The 15492-nt window shown below is 48.4% G+C and overlaps 2 protein-coding genes across 2 annotated transcripts; one reads left to right on the plus strand and one right to left on the minus strand.

Annotated features, from left to right (window-relative positions):
* Positions 1-1615: 1615 nt before the first annotated feature.
* LOC107508096 (melanoma-associated antigen 10-like) lies at positions 1616-3034 on the plus strand. The gene has a single exon (XM_036227299.1). The coding sequence runs from the start codon at positions 1616-1618 to the stop codon at positions 2567-2569; it is 954 nt and encodes a 317-aa protein (XP_036083192.1). The 3' UTR covers positions 2570-3034.
* Positions 3035-9279: 6245 nt separating this feature from the next.
* Positions 9280-12113, minus strand: LOC118607753 (melanoma-associated antigen 9-like). The gene is made up of 3 exons (XM_036226564.1): positions 12104-12113; positions 11278-11471; positions 9280-9702 (listed from the first exon to the last, which is right to left on the minus strand). The coding sequence occupies exons 1-3, from the start codon at positions 12111-12113 to the stop codon at positions 9280-9282; spliced, it is 627 nt and encodes a 208-aa protein (XP_036082457.1).
* Positions 12114-15492: the final 3379 nt, after the last annotated feature.

Here is a 15492-nt window from a genome sequence, read left to right on the forward strand (position 1 = left end):
GTAACAGGATGTGACACGCTTCACCTTTGTGACATGCTTCATCTTTGTGACATGCTTCACCTTTGTGACATGCTTCCTGTGAGCTGTCCTTATGCAGGACAGTTACTCAGGGTGAAATCAGGTCAGTAGGGAGTAGATCCAGGACCAGGAAGGAATAGAGATAAGTCTCTGGTGGACAATGTAAAGGGACTCCATGCCCCAGAAAAGGTAGGCTAGCATGCTGTTGGTCGCGGGTGACCTCGGGGCTGTGGAGTGGGGAGCAGTTGTGGCTTCATCTCATTTTGTCTCAGAGCTCTCAGGAAGGTGAGGACCTTGGTCTGTGAGGACGACGTCAGCCCACCTCCAAAGGCGACATCTGGTCCACAGAGGGAGGAGGACCAGATCCTGCTCAGAATCAAGGCGATCAACCTGAGGAGCGAGTGAGTTCACCCCTGTCAAAGGGGGTCCCCACAGAAGTCTGCCTTGCTCTGACCCTCAGCCCTGGAAACCCTGGGCAGTGCTGTCAAGCTGAGCACTTCCTCAGTCCCAGATCGGTGGTCTCAGGGAGGGGAGGGCCCTGGTATGGGGCCTGGACTCAGATCACCGTGGGAGGGTCCCCAGGCCCTGAAAGGAATCAAGGTGAGCACTGAGGAGAGCTGGAACACTGGGGAGTCCAGGCCTGGCCTGCCTGCTCTGTCAGCTGTGGGGAAACTGGGAACAGTGCGTGGATTGGCTCTGCTCAGTTCCTCTTCCAGTGTCTAATGGAGAGGAGGCCTTGTTCTAAGTAGAGTGGGCTCAGAGAATGGAGGGTGTTGTCTAGGACCTGCAGGGAGTCAAGGGGCCATATGATGGGAATGTGTCCCAGGATAATTGGCTATAGCCCTTCAGTGATGCCTCATAGACCCCTGGGGTGCTCTGGGCACGTGCAGTCAGATGTGAGGCCCCACACTTCCTTCTGTTCAGTCTCAGGAGTGTGTGTACCACTTCTCAATGTTTTGCCTCAGGCCAGCAGGGAACGGGAGGCCAGGCCCTGGTGGGGGAAACATGGGCACCCTGAATGAGCAAGGAGAGGACCACCTTCCTGGAAGAGAGGTTATTTCACAGAGTCTGGAATTTACTCCTGACAGCATTAGGGCCCCAGGCTTTGCTTGACATGTGCACATTAAAGTCTCTGTTTTGTCTTGCAGGGGCTGCTGGATCCAGTAGGTGCAGGCCTTGGTCTGAGGTACATGTCCTCATGTCACAAAGCAGAGGCAGGCCAGACAGTGCCAGGAATTAAGGTGAGGCACCCACCCTGAATGTGTACCCAGTGGGTCCCCAACCCCCAAGAAAGGAGACCCCACAGTCTCCAAATCTACCCATCATACTGTCAGCCCATGAGCATGAACTGTGCCAGCTGCACCCTGAGGAGCCATCTCACTAGTTGCTTCAGGTTCTTAGAGGCCAGGACACCCAAACAGGAGACCGCTGTGAGGCCCCAGAGCACCCTAAAAAGGAGATCTGTAAGTCGCCTTTCTCAGAGCCGCCCAAGGCGCATTTCTGAGGTGAGATTGCTCACTCTCTTTCTCCCGCAGGCGTGGGTCGCCACTGACCACCGTCCGCCCACACTTCTGTTGCCGTCTCATCAAGAGTCACCATGTCTCTCAGTCATATGAACGAGCTTTCCAAGCAGGGGGAAGATGATGTGGATCTAAGAGAGAGACAGGGCTTGCTGCAAGAGCAACTGCTTGGGGTTGAGGAGGAGGAGGCTGTATCCTTCTCTTCCTCCTTATCTTCCTCTTCCTCTGTCCTGTCAGACAGCCCAGAGGAAGTTGCTGCTGATGTGGCATCTAGTCCTCCCCAGAGCCCAGAGGGTACCTGTCCTTCCCCCACTGCCAGGGAGGCCATTATGTTGAGCCAAACCAAGAAAGAGTGCCCTAGTAATGAAGATGAGGAGGGGCGGAGCACCAGGGAGGATCATGAAGACTCTGAGTCCTCCCAGAAGGAGGAACTGCATTTGAAGATGGTTGACCTGGTGGCGTTCCTTCTCCTAAAGTATCGCACAAAGGAGCCAACCACCAAGTCGGAAATGCTGAGTCGCATCATCAAGGAGCACCAGGACCACTTCCCTGAGATCTTCAGCCAAGCCTCGCGGTGTCTGAGGCTGCTCTTTGGCATTGAGGTGAAGGAAGTTGACCCCAGCAACAACATTTATTTCCTGGGCACCACTCTGGGCCTCACCTATGATGGCGGGCACTGCTTGCCCAAGACGGGCCTCCTGGTCACGATCCTGTGCTTGATCCTCCTGGAGGGTGACTGTGCCCCTGAGGAGGAAGTCTGGAAATCCTTGAATGTCATGGGGCTGTATGATGGCAGGGAGCATTGCATCTACGGGGAGCCCAGGATGCTCATCACCAGTGTTTGGGTGCGGGAACAGTATGTGGTGTACCGGCAGGTCGCCAACAGCAATCCTGTTCGCTACGAATTTTTGTGGGGCCCCAGGGCCCATGCTGAAACCAGCAAGCTGAAGGTCCTAGAGTATTTGCTCAATCTCAAAAGTAAGAATCCTCTGTCTGAAGAGGCTCAGAGCAATGAAGAAGAAGAGGCCTGAGCCACACTTACAGACAGGCACATTTCAGGCCCACATCAAACATCATCTCTTGCTGGGCATGAAGTGAGGCCTATTTTTCACTCTGTGTTTGAGGAGAGAGCTGCTGGGACCAGGGAAAATTAGGGAAACAAGTTGTAGTGTTATCTTTGGCTCCCATGATGATTTAGAAATTCATCTTTCTGACTCTAAAGAATTTTTCAAATGCCATTCCTTTCAATACAAGGTTTAAAATCACTAGCCTCTAAGTTTGTGCATGACATTGACCATACATGTATTTGTACTAAGCTGTTCAAGAGTGAAAGTTTTGCTATTGTGTAACACAAATTGAGACACCCTCCATCCCAGTTTGTGATCCTGAACTAGATCACATGGCACTGGAACAGGATTTCCATAGAAATGTGAAAGAACTCACTAGGAAATCCAAGGTGGTCAAGAAGTACAGAAATAAAAGTAAAACCTTGTAAATTCCTGCATCTCATCTTTTCTTGTCTGTCATTCTATAAAACATTTTCATATACCTGGATTTGCTTGGTTCATTCAAGAAAGTGGGAGACATTTTTGGGAATAAAAAAGACGTCGGCTCAGAGGTTCACTTATTCCCCACACGTTCACTGAGCCCCTGTCCTCTGGAAGGCCCTGTGCTAGTGGTGAGGAGACGAGGATAAGCAGGAGAGACCCACACACAGAACGATTGTGTAGGGACTGCAGTCATATAAGGAAGGTGCTGAGGTGTCCCCTAAGTCCTACAGAACACGTCAAGGAAGAGGAGATGAGGTAGGCCTCCAGGGGAGAGCACTCCAGTGTAAACAGGCCAAGCCAGGCTAGTTTGGGGCTTTTGGGATACTGAGCTTTTCTCATGGGAGTTGATTGTAATGAAACTGGGAGGTGGCATCTGCCAGACTGGACAGATGGTGTGTCTTGGTTTTGAGAGGATTGTCTGAAATGGAATTTCTCTGAGAAGTGCCTTTGGATCATGGAGAAATGTCCACCTGTAACAGGGAGCTAGCATCCTGCAGATTTCTCCCAGCACGTTTGACCACCAAGAACAAGGTGTTTTATCCCCATCATCTGAAAGGATTTCCTGAGAAATCAGGGTCCCTGTCCTTGAGGGAATGAGTCACTGGACAAGTACTCTTCCCTGAATGGTTGGTGCGCTGAGACTCAGGCATGGCCATGCTCCCCTGAAAAGCCCCCATTCCACTGCAGGGTTTAGAACTTGCCCTGAACTCCAGCCTCCTTGGCAAGGAGCTGACCTTCTGCCAGATTCTCGCTTGCCCTCCTGTGTGGAAAAAATCCCTGGTAGCATCCTGCAACCTCTGGGAGAAAATAATTGGTACTGGATCTCCCCCGTCCTTGATCCCTGAGCTGTGGGTGGGCATAGGAATTGGGCTGGGCTGGTGGCAGTCTCTAGGGTGTGATGCCAAGGAATGTCCACGAGGCAGAATCAGAGGCAAAGCCATGTTTGTCCTGCACTGAGACAGACATTCTGTCCAAAAGGGCCCCACAGACCCTCACCCAGTGTGGACGCATGAGAGTCACCGGCCCAGAGGCACTGTGCTGTGAACTGCTGGCCAGCCCTGTGCCTGACGTCCAGCCTGTCTAGCAGCTTGAGCCATAGGACAATGTCCAACCATCCAGCCAGCTTGGAGGGAAGGGACCAGACTGGGCAGGTAAATGGAAGCATTGGGCCCGTGCCGGACACTAGAGTCTTCTGAGAGCCATACCTCCATCAGCCACATCCTAGTAGAACCTTCTCTACCCTCACAGAGTCTTGTTGAAAGACCTCTTCTTCCTCAGGGACCTGGCCTTCAGCTCAGGACAGAAGGGGACCTGACGGTGCTGGCAGAGGCCACGTGGTAGGGTCGGGTGGAGTGTCAGACACTCGCTGACCTAGCTGCATGGGTTCATGCAGTCTATGAATCATGGGGCCTGAGGCGTCAGGCATTAGGTCACCAAAGAAGACAGCTGGAATCCTCTTCACTGTGGGGGAGGCGCCCAGACCAGTGCAGGGCCAGGGCGCTGCACCATATGCAGCTCCGTTTCGTGGAGAGTCCACTGCTCCTAAGCCTAGCAAATCATGTGAACTCTCCGTGCCTCGATTTCTTAACCTGCAACATGGGCACAGTAATAGATCAAGTTCAGAGAGTTGGTGAGTATATACGGGACGTGACCTGGGTGCAGAATGCGTGTCCCCACTGAGTGGTGAGTCGGCATGGCTAGTGCTACTGCGTGTTGGAGATGTGCCTTCCCCAGAGGGCGAAGATTCTGAAGCAGTATACGCATTTCGATCCCAGTGCACACTGACTGATGCGGTTTATAGTTCCTGCTGTAAATGTTATAGAGGATGGTCCGTCTCACACGGCAGGATCTCATAAACATGTTATAAGTTGTTGTCCCCCTGATTGGAGTGAGGCTCAGGCCTCCTGCACCATGGCAGGCAGAATACATTAGGCTGTGGGAGTTGGCCCTGGGGGAGGCGCCCAGACCTCCTCAAGTCTCATCACTCACTTGGAAGCCCATGCTTCAAAGCCCTGCAGGGAACTGTTGCCCCAGTGGTGTACTGAATACCTAGGGAAACACCCTGCACCAGGCCTGGCCTTTGGCCTCTCAGGTGCATGTTTCCTGGGAAGTTAGGGTCACATTCGTAATTCTCCCTGACATGGCTTGGAATTGGAGGGTCTGCCCTCCATGTGGTTATTTTGGAGCCATCCTTGCTCACACAACCTCTTTCAAGGTGTGAAACACCTCGACTTACTCATCGCCAAGCCCAAACCTCTTTTTACCTATAATATTTCAATTTCCTCTTTTGCATTTCCTCCAGAGAGCAGCCAGAAGAGGGATTATGTCCCCAAGGAGGTGATTTCGCATGCATATTGAGTAGGAAGCTGCTTCTGGATGTTTGCGTAAGACCCTAAAACGTTAGGTAGGCCAGCTGTGTCTTTTCCCAGATCGACCCTAGTGATCCCCAGGCCTTGTGATGTCACTCAATGATGTGCTTTGACAGCCAGGAACAGCATCAGTGCTTCAATGACTTGGAAGAATCTGGTAGGTGCAGGGGAGTGTCAGTGCCCATGGATAATGTCTGTAGCTACCAGAACCTTCTAAAGGAAAGATCATAGGGTAGGGAGAAATGTTTCTCTGAAGGGTCCCATGATGATCTGACTTTTGCCCTCTTTTCATGAGGGCTCCGTGAGGAAAACTGTGTGCCCCCTGAGCACCAACTGTGTGCCAGGCTGCATGGATGCAGGTAGGTGGCAGGTGGCTCCTGGGCCTCCTGAGCTGAGTCCTCAGGTCGCAGAGGCCTGAGGAGACTGACCACCTGCCCAACTGCAAGTAGGCCCGGGGAGGGCGGAGCTGTGAGTCCATGAGGCTGTCACCATGTGGTCTTCCTGGCCAAGCCCTGGCATTGGGGTGCTCCTTCCCCTCTGGGTGATGCCAAAAAGCTTTGTGCAGACAAACGACACCATCACACTTCTGTTCTCACAAGGCAACTTGGGAGACCTACAGTGTCGGGCACCAGTTGGAGGCAGACCACCTGTAGGGGCTGCTGTCTTTGTCCTGACATGAAATAAGAGGCTGAATTAGACTTTGGCCTGGGGTGGGAAAGGAGGTTCGGTGTGTGGAGGTGTTAATGATGAAGATAAGGCCTGATTTGTGGAGGAATCAATTTTGGAGGCTTAGGGTGAGCAAAGAGCTGAAGATAAGTCAGGAAGGTTTTGCTTCAAGCTGCCTCATTCTGTGTGCTTGTCTTTGCTTTATATTTTGCTTTACTTAAACATACCCATTACCTTCCATAGGTCTCATGTGTCCTTTTAATTTAACAAATTTCAATGGACTTTATGTTGAACAGTTTTGTAGTTATGGAAAATTTGCCATTGTTGTACAGAGCATCCTCATGTACCCCACACCCAGTTGGCCCTATTATTAACAGCTAATATTAATATGCTACATGTGTTAGAACTCATGACCTAATATGGAAGAATTATTATCTAACGTTCATGCTGTATTCAGATTTTCTGTTTTCTTTTTAAAGCTGATGTCTTTTATTCCCCGTTTTTCTGTTCCAGCATCCAGCCCAGCATCCCACATTACATTGAGTTGCCAAGTCTTCTTAATAACCTCTTGGCTGTGAGAGTGTCTCACACACTCTATGTATTTGATGACCTTGACCACGTTCAGCAGTACCAGTCAGGTGCCTTGTAGGGTGTCCGTGGACTGAGGTTTGTCTGATGAGTTTCCCATGCTGAGATTGGGGCTCCATGGTTATGAGAGGAGGGCCTCAGAGGTAAAGACCATGTTCATCAGATCGCATGAAGGACACACACATGTCATGAACAGGGCTCATCACTGTAGATGCTGACCTCGATCGTGCGGCAGAGGTAGAGTTTGTCAGGTTTCCCCGCCTAAGGTGGCTCTTTTCTTTTCCCTTTTCATATTTTCCTCTTTTTAAGGCAGTTGCTCTGTGCCTTCACCTCTCTCAGACTTCCAGGACAGTAGTCAGTGGATGTCACATCTGGACAGCATTTCTGGTATCCACCAGAGCTGCTAGCTGGGGCAGAGTTCAGTCCTAAAAAGGGGGGCCCAAAGTCTTTCCTCTAGTCCTCGCCTTTTCCCAGCTATTCTCCACCCTTTTCTGTCCTGAGTGTCTGCTCCATAGCCCAAATCTCTGATTCCCAGAGTTCCCTGAGGAGGTGTGTGGGGATGCTCAGTCTGACAGCCCTGCCTGGAGTCCCAGAGCTGACTGTAGCTCCTAGAGAAGGATTCTGCAAAGCCTTTTGTTCTATGGTGGGTGGACCCCTCAGTCCTCACTCCGAGGGTCCTCACAACCCTGGCAGAGAATTCAGCTGTCCCAGGACAGATGCTAGAGGGTCATCTGCAGCACCCAAGAGCATGGGAGAGGGTCAGAGGAGAACCCCTCCTTCTCATGTTGTCTGTTCACCAGACTGAGCTTTTGGGAGCAGTGTATTCTAAAGATTTAGTTTTACTGAAGACCCCGAGAAGCAGCAGGGAGTTGGGGATGTCCTGAGGCTTTGCAATTGTCTCCTTTGCAGTGTTTCCCAAAGCCCTGAACAGCCCTGGCTCAGGTTAGTTACACCTGAGCGCTCTCCCATGGAGCCCCAATTCCTCTCTCCTTCTTTTGCTTGTTTTGGAGGACTTAGGGGACACCTTGGCACCTTCGTTGTATGACTGCAGGTCCTTTATTATCATTCTATTCATGAATGTGTCCACCTTATCCCAGTGTCCCTGAAGAAGGCCCTGATACAAAGAACCCCTATCTGGAAGACTGACACAAAAAAAAGTAAATGAAAGAGTTATGTCAGGGTAGAATATAGAGTCGATTCAAGAATAGCCTCTCCAGGTACTCAGAAGATAGAAAAGATTTCCCGGTCATCAGCCCCAAGGAACACAATGAACAAAGGACTCTGTGGGCAATGCCTGCTCCCAAGGACATTTCTGCTGTTCCCATGGGCACTGTATGCTTCTCGGGTATTCCCATGGACATTATCTGCCTGCTCCACTTGAGAAGGCATTCTTAAGCAGCATAATTTGCTCCCCTCGCTGGGGAAGTCAGTTATTTCCTTGATGAGCTAGTTTTTCCAAGGAGCAAGATCATGGGATGACGCAGAAGCTGATTCCAGGACCGGACACCCAGTTCCTCTCACCTCCCCTCCAGGTGGCCCAGGAAACAAGTCTGGGCTGAAAAGACAAGCTAGATGATCTTGGCCATCCCCACACCCTTAATTTCTGTGACTGCTGCTTTCCTCATGTGATCGGGGCTCCCAAACGGCTCAGGGAGTCAGGCTTTTGGAGCGAGAGCCAACCGTGTCTATGGGAGTTGCGACCCTCTAATAAACGCTTACTCTATTTAACCCAACTCCTGTGTCGGGCTTTTAGCTGTGAGTGGTGCAGGTTGCATGAGCCCTGGACTCAGTTTCCCTCCTGTTTCATCCCCACCACTAACACGGAGCCTTTCAGAGGAGAGACTCAGTAAACTGAGCAGGGATGTTCTCCATTCAGATAAAATGTCTCCAAGTTTCTGAAAGGAACCAAGCAATCTCAGGTACACATACAGAATTTATTTCATAAAATGACAGACGAGAAGGGATAAACAGCAAGGATTAATAAAATTTTACTTCATTTGTCTAATTATTGACTACCTCTATTGTACTGCTAAGTTCTTTCACATTTCCAAGGAAACCCTGTTTCGATGCCATGTGATCTAGTTCAGGATCACAAACTAGGATGGAAGGCATCCCAATCTGTGTCACACAAAGGCAAAACTCTCACTCTTCGAGTGGTTAGTACAAATACATGTATGGTCAAGGTCATGCACAAATAGATTCCGAAGGTTACTAAACCTTCTATTAAAAGGAACAGTTGAAAAATTCCTAAAAAAAACAAAAAAGATCAATATCTCAGTCATCACAGAAATTTAAAGATGCGATGGCCCATATTCCCACTCCTGGCCCTCACTAGCTAGAATGCTGACAACTCTCCTCAAACACAGAGAGAACTGGCCTCACTTCATGCTCAGCAGGAAAAGATGCTGGATGTGAGCCTGAAACGTACCTGGCTGCAACATTAACTCAGGCTCCCATTTCCTCATTGCCCTCAACCTCTTCAGACAGGGATGGGAGGGCATTAACATCCCTTGTACAGACTTTGAGCAAATGTTCCATGATCTTCAACTTGCTGGTTTCTCTGGGACCTCACAGGAACTCATAGCGAGCGGGACAGCTGTTGGTAACCTGCCGGTACACCACATATTGCTCCCACACCCAAACATAGGTGATGAGCTCCCTGGGCGCCCCATAGATGCAATGCTCCCTCCCAACATACACCTCCATGTCACATAGCTCTTCCCATATGTCCTCCTTGAGGGCGCAGTTGCTCTCCAGGAGGATCAAGCCAAGGAGCATGACCAGGAGACTGGTCTTGGGCATGCTGTGCCCATCACTCACCATCCCATCATAGGTGAGGCCCAGGGTGGTGACCAGGACAGAAGAGTGGTCTCTGGCATCCACTTTCTTCACATCGATGCCAAAGACCAGCTGCAGAGACACAGAGGCTAGGCCAAAGATTACAGGGAAGTAGTCTTGGTACTCTTCGATGATCCAACTTAGCATTTCAGCCTTTGCATTGGCTCATTTATGCATCTTTAGAGTCCTCGCTGCTGCTGAAGCCCTCATCTTCAGATTGGCTCCATGGAGGGGTAGCCATAGCAGGGGGAGAAGGACAGGCACCCTCAGGGCTCTGGAGAAGGCTTTATGTTGCAGCACCACCCATCTCCTCCAGGATGACGGGTAACAGGACAGAGGGGGAGGAAGATATGGAAAAAGAGGGAGGCACTGAATCCCGTTCCATCACCTCAGCTCCAAGCAACTGAGACTCCAGCAGGCCATACTTCTCTCTTGGGTCCTGATGGGCTTCTCCCAAGCTTGGGGAGCTCATGGATCTGACTGAGATGCATGGTGACTATTGTCAGGCTGCAACAAGAGTGTGAGCAGAAGGTGGGTGATAGGGCCCCACAGGCCTGGGGGAGAGAGGCACTATAAGTGCTTCAGCTCAGAAATGCTCCCTAGGTGTCTCTTCAAAAGATTACCTTACTCATATTCTCTTTAGGGGTACTCTTGGGCCTCAAAGGGATCTCTCCTCAGCAGTCTTTCCTATAAGATCCTTAAGGAGGAAGTGAGACAGCTCCTCGGGGTGCAGCCAGCACAGCCCGAGGATCAGACACTGACAGTGTGGTCTGGGGGGATCAAGTGCTGTGAGGTTTCGTCTGTCCTGTTCGGGTGACCCCTTCAATGCTCACTCAGCATCCTCACCTGTCCCCTGGCAGGGCCTGCCTAACCCCCTCTGCTGGCCTAAGACAGAACACACAGAATAAGACCACATACCCATGAGAATGCCCAGGAAAATGTGGGGTGGCTCCACATCTGGCCACATCTTCTCAGGGTCTAAGAGGTGTTGCCAAGTACACCAGTGTGTCACTATATTCTATAAGGTCCATCTGTTCCGAAATGGGATGGTTCCATGCAGTCTTCATCTTGTCACTCTGCTGTGACTGCGAAAACTCCATTTGTTGACTTGAGGCCACCTTACTTAAGCCAAGGCTTCATCTTCATAAGACATTACAAGAGGAAGTGAGGGGAGCCATCCACCCACTGATACCAGATCTCCCCATCCATGATGAAAAAGGCTCGGCAGGTCAGGACTCCATGAGCCCTGGTGTGGGGGGCCCACTTGGTCCTCACTGTGACCCCTGCCTGGGCCTGGGAACCTGCACCAGCTGACCTGGGTCCAGACCCTCAGACCAAGGCCCTCCCCTCCTTGAGACCACCCTTCTGGAAATGAGGAAGGGTTCAACCTGACAGTCCTCCAGGGGTTTCCAGAGCTGACAGTAGGAGCAGACTGGGATTCTGTGGTGCTCCCTTTAGTTCTGGATATTGGGTTACACTCGCTCTTCCCTTCTGGTCCTCACCTTGACTCCCAGCAGGACCTAGGCTCTCCCATCCTGCAACTTCAGGCCCTGTCCCTTATATCAAGACCCCAGACATTCTCAGACCCAGATGGGGAAGTCGAGAAATGCTATGTGGGGATAAACTCGACATGGAATCTTCCAGGGGCGAACAGTGGGAGTGGTCTTCTGTTGGTTCTCGTCTGTTCTGGGTACCGAAGTCCCTTCAGTCCTCACTGAGGATCCTCACTTTGCTCCCACAAGGAACCGTGTCCTCCTCCAGTCTTTCTGAGATGCGGATGCGCAAGTCAGGAAATGCGCATATGGTCATCTGATCACGAGGCTTTGCATCTCTAACAGCATGGGCGAACTCTGTGGGGTCTCCTCTGTCCTCCCTTGCAGTCCTCACCTTGAGCTCCGGCAAGTCCCGGGATCCTCCCTTTGCTGACAGGAGCCCAGGCCCCTTGGACCAGAGCCCTCACTGCCCATAGAATCCCTTGGGGGAGCTTGTGGATATCACATCAGGCCGCTAAACCCAGGGGATTAGAAGAGTTGACCAGAAGTCCTCAGATGGAATCTATCAGCTTCTTCAACCCTCTGGTCCTCAACTTGACCCCCAGTATGATTGTTCTTTATCTTTTGCCCACCTACTTTTGTTCTCTTCATCCTAAGGGCCTAAACTCTCTTTATGCACTGAAGGCAATTTCAGTGAACACCACTTGTTACCACCATATCCTGAGGCTCAGAGGGCTGAAAGCAGGGACGGTATGGATTTTGTCTTGTGTCCTCTATCCAGGGTGGCTGAGCCCCTCAGATTGCCCTCAGCATCCTGACACCCATGCCACAAAGATCTTGGGTCCGTATTTGTGTTGACCAGGGTCCGCGACCCTTCCATCCAGGTCCTCAGGAACTGAGTCTTCCGATGAGGAAGCGGGTGAGGGGCTCAGCCTCCTGACCCTACCCTGGACTCTCAGTGCTCACAGCGGGGCCAACCAGTGTTCTGTGGGCGCCCTCATTCCTCCCCTCAGGGTCATACCTTGAATCCCTGTGGAGCTGGGCTCCTTCCCTCTACTGACCTGCAGCCATCCTCACACCACCGGCCCTCATCTCTGTCAGACTTCAGAGATGGAAGTCAGTTGATGTCATATCCGGACTGCACTTCTTGAGTCTCCCGGCGCTGACAGGAGGGGCGGGGATTCGTTCCTGCGTGGGTTTGGCAGTCCTCAAAGTTCTCCCTCTGATCCCCACTTGACCCAGCGGGACCTGGAACCCTGCCCTCTTCCTACTGCAGTCTGTGTCCCTTCATACCAAGGCTGTGACTCCCGAGTGCCTTGAGGAGGTGGGGATGGAGAGGGGGTCTCAACATTACAGCCCTGCCCTGGTTGTGCACAGTTCACAGTAGCACCCCAGGATGAATTCTGCAAAGTCCTCTGATCTGGGGCAGATGGGCCCCTCAGTACTCACTCCCAGGGTCCTCACATCCCGGGTGGAGAATGCTGCAATCCCAGGACAGATGCTAGAGGGCAGCTATTGCTCCCGTCTGTGCCATGGGTCAGAGAAGAAGCTCCAGTTCCTATCGTGTCTCTTCGCCAGGCAGCCAAACAATGGAAACATTTTGTCCCAAAAGATTTATTTTCTCTGAGGAAGAGGCTGAGCAGCGGGAAATTGGGAGGTTCTACTTTTTTGAAGTTATTTATTTTACATTTCATAATCTAGAGCACTGATTTTCCCTTTTTAAAACTCTTCTTCAACGTCTGAAATTTATTTTACATCTCACCAAATTTCAGACATACATACCTACCCTTCCTCTGCCTGATTTATTCTGATACTTCACATTCCATTTCTCCGCAAGTCTTTCTCTTTCATTAAAATGATGGCCGGTCCTCACCCACGAAGGTGGTTTCATGTCATTATTAGTACAACCTCTGGAGCCCTACTGGCTCAATCATCTCATCATTCCTGCTGTACAGCTATTACTGCAGAGCTACTGGCATCTGTGGCATGAGATGTTGCCTCTGATTTCCACAAGGAAATATGGGCAGAAATGTAAACTTCTCCTTCCCATCTGTCATCTGCATCTATGCAGGCCATATGGAGACTCTCCCAACTTCCTACCACCCCCACCCTGAAAACAAGTTCCAGCTCACCACAGTCTTCAGTCTCCCTCAGGGGTTTCTCCTGTTTTGTTGTTTAGATTATATCGCTGATGTGTATGCTTTTAAATTTCATTCTTTCTTCTATATTTTCGGGATGGATTTTTTAGAACAGAGGACAAAAGCTCAAGATGGTCTGTTATCTTGGCTTGGCCTTAAATTTAAGGTACCAAGTCTGTAAATCTGTTTAAAAAATTTGTGATATTCGTGACATTCTGGTCTCTCTTCAATGTATATGGTATACTGCTCTGTTTATTTGAGGACTCTTTAACTTGACTGTATCAGTAAAATTGTATAATTGCCTCTATAAAGACCTGTACATTTTCATTATGGTTCTTCCTAGGTACCTTTAAATTCTTCTTGCAGTTTTGAATGGATGTATTTTCTATTATATGTTTTAAGTAGTTATTGCTTTTGCATGCGAGACTCTTGATTTTGCTCTTGTCGTCTTTCAGCCACTGTTTTTCTGAACTCTCTTATTCATGTGACTGTCCCATGGGCCAATAACTGAATTTGCTAGATTGACAAACATGTCTTAACCGCAAATATTTATTTCTTCTTTTCAATAAGCAGACTTCTTTATTTGAGTATCTCTGGCTCAGGCTTTATATTTCCATGCAGCTTCAAAAAGTAGACATGATAGTATATATCTATGACTGTCCCTGACAGGCATGCTTCTAACATTTCACATTTCAGTATATTTGCTGTCAATTATAAAAAGGGAAATTTTCTTCTAATCTAATCATGCTATTATTTTTTAATTATAAATTCATGTTGAAAATTTCTCAAAGGCTTTTACTGTATTCATTGTTTTTCTATTTCTTTCCCAATTTGTTTGTGCAGGGAATGATACATAGAAGTATTTGCTAATGTTAATCTTACTTTCATTCATTAAATAAAGCCTGAGTCTGGTCTGAATTTTTGTGTTTCCCTAAATTCATATTTGAAATTCTAATGGGTAGAATTTCAAATTATAAAGGGGAAGTCACAGAGATCCCTGGCTCCTTCAAGCATGTGAGATAAGATGAGAAGTCTACTAACCAGAGAAAGGCCCTTATCCAAGTTGCCACTCTGATCTCAGACTTGCAGCTCCCATAACAGTGAGAAATAAATTTCTATTTCTTATAAGCCAAGTATTTTCTTATAGCTGGCAAACAGACTAATACAGCCTGTTTGTCCATTTAAGTCACTGCTATGTTTAATATGCTATACATTTATAGGACATTTGCTTCTATGTGAGCAAATATGGCCTGGGCTTCCATAAAGCTTTTGATTCTTGATTCTAATTTCAAAAAATATAGCCCTCAAGCAAACATCATACTTAATGATGAAATTTTTTCTCTCTCTAAGATTGAGAAAAGGCCAGGATGGCCAATCTCAAGTAAACTCTTTCTAGCCATATAGAAATATGCATTTTCAGGGAATGTAATGAAGCAGGAACAAAAAAAGGTATACATTGAGGAGAATAAACAATTAAAGCAGTCCCAATTAGCAGATGATATTGATGACTACCAAGAAAATTTCTAATTGACTTCAGCAAGGTCAGTAGATACAGAGACAACACAGAAACATCACAGAGAATATATATTTCTGAATACCATCATTGCTGTTAAAATTGAAGATTAGAAAATATCAATGTCATTTACAATTGAAGGAAAACATGAAATATAGCTTTTAGCATAAGTCTAACAAAAAATCTGTGATATGTGTATGTTGAATACTATGAAACATTGATTAAAGTAATCAAAATAGAAATAAATACAGATGTTATTTTCATTAATCAGAAGACTCAACATTATTAATTATCCTCACACCATCCTATAGATTCATCCTTATCACAATCAAAATCCCAGCAGGAAGAAAACGGCTTGGTAGTACCTCAAAAATTTAAACAGAAATATCATGATCCCCCAATTCCAGTCCAAAAGGACTTGAAAATAGGTTTTAAAAAACACGTGTCCACACCTGTTCATAGCAGCACTATTCATAACAGCCAAGAGGTGAAAATAGTCCTAAGGTCCATCCACGAATGACAAATTATGTCATATACATAGAAGGGAATGTCATTCAGTCATAACAATCAATGAAGTCTAGTACATACTACAACATGGATGAATCTCAAAAACATTACAGTAAGTGAAAGAAGCTAGACACAAAAGGACACATACTGTATGATTCTGTTTATATAAAATATTCAGAAAAAATAACCCCCTGAAAACAGAATGTAGATTTGTAGTTGCCAGGGACTTGGAACCGAGAGGAATGGAGAGAAACTGCTTAATGGGTAACAGTTTTCATTTGCGGCAAAGAAA

The sequence above is a fragment of the Rousettus aegyptiacus genome, unplaced genomic scaffold, assembly GCF_014176215.1.
Source record: "Rousettus aegyptiacus isolate mRouAeg1 unplaced genomic scaffold, mRouAeg1.p scaffold_m13_p_9, whole genome shotgun sequence".
Taxonomy (NCBI): domain Eukaryota; kingdom Metazoa; phylum Chordata; class Mammalia; order Chiroptera; family Pteropodidae; genus Rousettus; species Rousettus aegyptiacus.